The sequence below is a fragment of the Sinocyclocheilus rhinocerous genome, unplaced genomic scaffold, assembly GCF_001515625.1.
Source record: "Sinocyclocheilus rhinocerous isolate Xijiao unplaced genomic scaffold, SAMN03320098_v1.1 scaffold25668, whole genome shotgun sequence".
Classification (NCBI taxonomy): Eukaryota; Metazoa; Chordata; class Actinopteri; order Cypriniformes; family Cyprinidae; genus Sinocyclocheilus; species Sinocyclocheilus rhinocerous.
This window is the reverse complement of record NW_015653865.1, coordinates 1-1,590: the sequence shown is the minus strand read 5'-3', so window position 1 is coordinate 1,590 and position 1,590 is coordinate 1. Positions and strand designations below refer to the sequence as shown.

The 1,590-nt window shown below is 49.4% G+C and overlaps 1 protein-coding gene across 1 annotated transcript; it reads right to left on the bottom strand.

Annotated features, from left to right (window-relative positions):
- Positions 1-6: 6 nt before the first annotated feature.
- Positions 7-1,193, bottom strand: LOC107716531 (glycine-rich cell wall structural protein 2-like; the record flags this gene model as incomplete). The annotated part of the gene is made up of 3 exons (XM_016523008.1): positions 7-95; positions 132-737; positions 1,005-1,193. Coding segments are annotated over 3 exons (884 nt in total), but the record flags the coding sequence as incomplete, so codon positions are not given.
- Positions 1,194-1,590: the final 397 nt, after the last annotated feature.

Sequence of the window (1,590 nt, the reverse complement as noted above, 5' to 3'; positions counted from 1 at the left end):
ATAGCCGCTACCCTGGCCGCTACCCTGGCCTTGACCATAGCCGCTTCCCTGGCCACTTCCCTGTCCGCTGCCATAGCCGCTTCCCTGTCCGCTACCCTGGCCGCTTCCCTGGCCGCTGCCATAGCCGCTACCCTGGCCCTCACCACTTCCCTGTCCGTGACCATAGCCGCTACCCTGGCCGCTTCCCTGTCCGCTACCCTGGCCGCTGCCATAGCCGCTGCCATAGCCGCTGCCCTGGCCGTGACCATAGCCGCTTCCCTGACCACTTCCCTGGCCGTGGCCATAGCCGCTTCCCTGGCCCCGCCCCTGGCCATAGCCGCTTCCCTGGCCACTTCCCTGGCCATAGCCGCTTCCCTGGCCACTTCCCTGGCCATAGCCGCTTCCCTGGCCACTTCCCTGGCCATAGCCGCTTCCCTGGCCGTGACCATAGCCGCTTCCCTGACCATAGCCGCTTCCTTGACCACTTCCCTGGCCGTGACCATAGCCGCTTCCCTGGCCACTTCCCTGGCCATAGCCGCTTCCCTGGCCACTTCCCTGGCCATAGCCGCTTCCCTGGCCACTTCCCTGGCCTTGACCGCTCCCCTGACCCTGGCCGCTTCCCTGGCCACGTGGTTCACTGCATGCACGGACACTGGTGGTTGGGCAACATTTCTGTGTGGCAGGACACTGGCCATCATGGAAACAGCTTTCAGCAAACAGTGGAATGTTCGTCGGTTTGGGACATTGACCTGGCTTCACTGCATGGACACAGATAGTCAGCTTTAGTTTGTGCATATACTGTAGACTATATGCCACGTCAACATACAGCACGAAAAGCAAGTTTTACCTACAAAGAGAGTTATATTCCAAGTATTATTCCTGTTTATTTTGTAAAGCCATCCGGTGTTTAAAACTATCTTAAGGGTTGAATTCAAACCTACTTTATACGAGAATAATAAAACGCTATATTTATCAATTTTTTCCCCCATCATCAACAACTGACCAAAACAATATAACACAAATACCCGTATATGGAGCAGTACAGTAACGTCCACATCCATTGCTGCAGCACTTCTCATTGTTGGGACAGTTAGAGTCACTCTTACAGGAACTGGTACACGATCTATTTCCAGATGATCGGGGTGGACATTTTCCTGGCTTTGCTGTTATACAGACACATGACAGAGTCACCGAATGCTGAACATTTCCATTCACTTAAATAAAAAAAAAAAAATAAAAAATAAAAAATAAAAATTTACAAAACATTACAGTCTCTCCTTAAAACAGTGTGTGTTTTATAGAGAAAACAGTCAGCGTCAGGTGTCCTGTCGATTTATGCTACCCTGTCAGATTTTGCTACCTCCCATTAAAACAGTGGGTAGTACAATTCGACAACGAAAAATGCTACCTGTAAAAATATGATTAACGTCTACACCTACCCCAACCCTAAACCTACCCTTACAGTAATGCAGATACATTAAATATTGTTGTTCAGCATGAGAAAAGGACGCAACATTGATGTTAATAACCTTTTAAAACCTACTACCTATTCCTAATCCTACATTGAAAGACTGAGTCACTTATTTCTGCATTTCTTCAGGCTGTGTAATG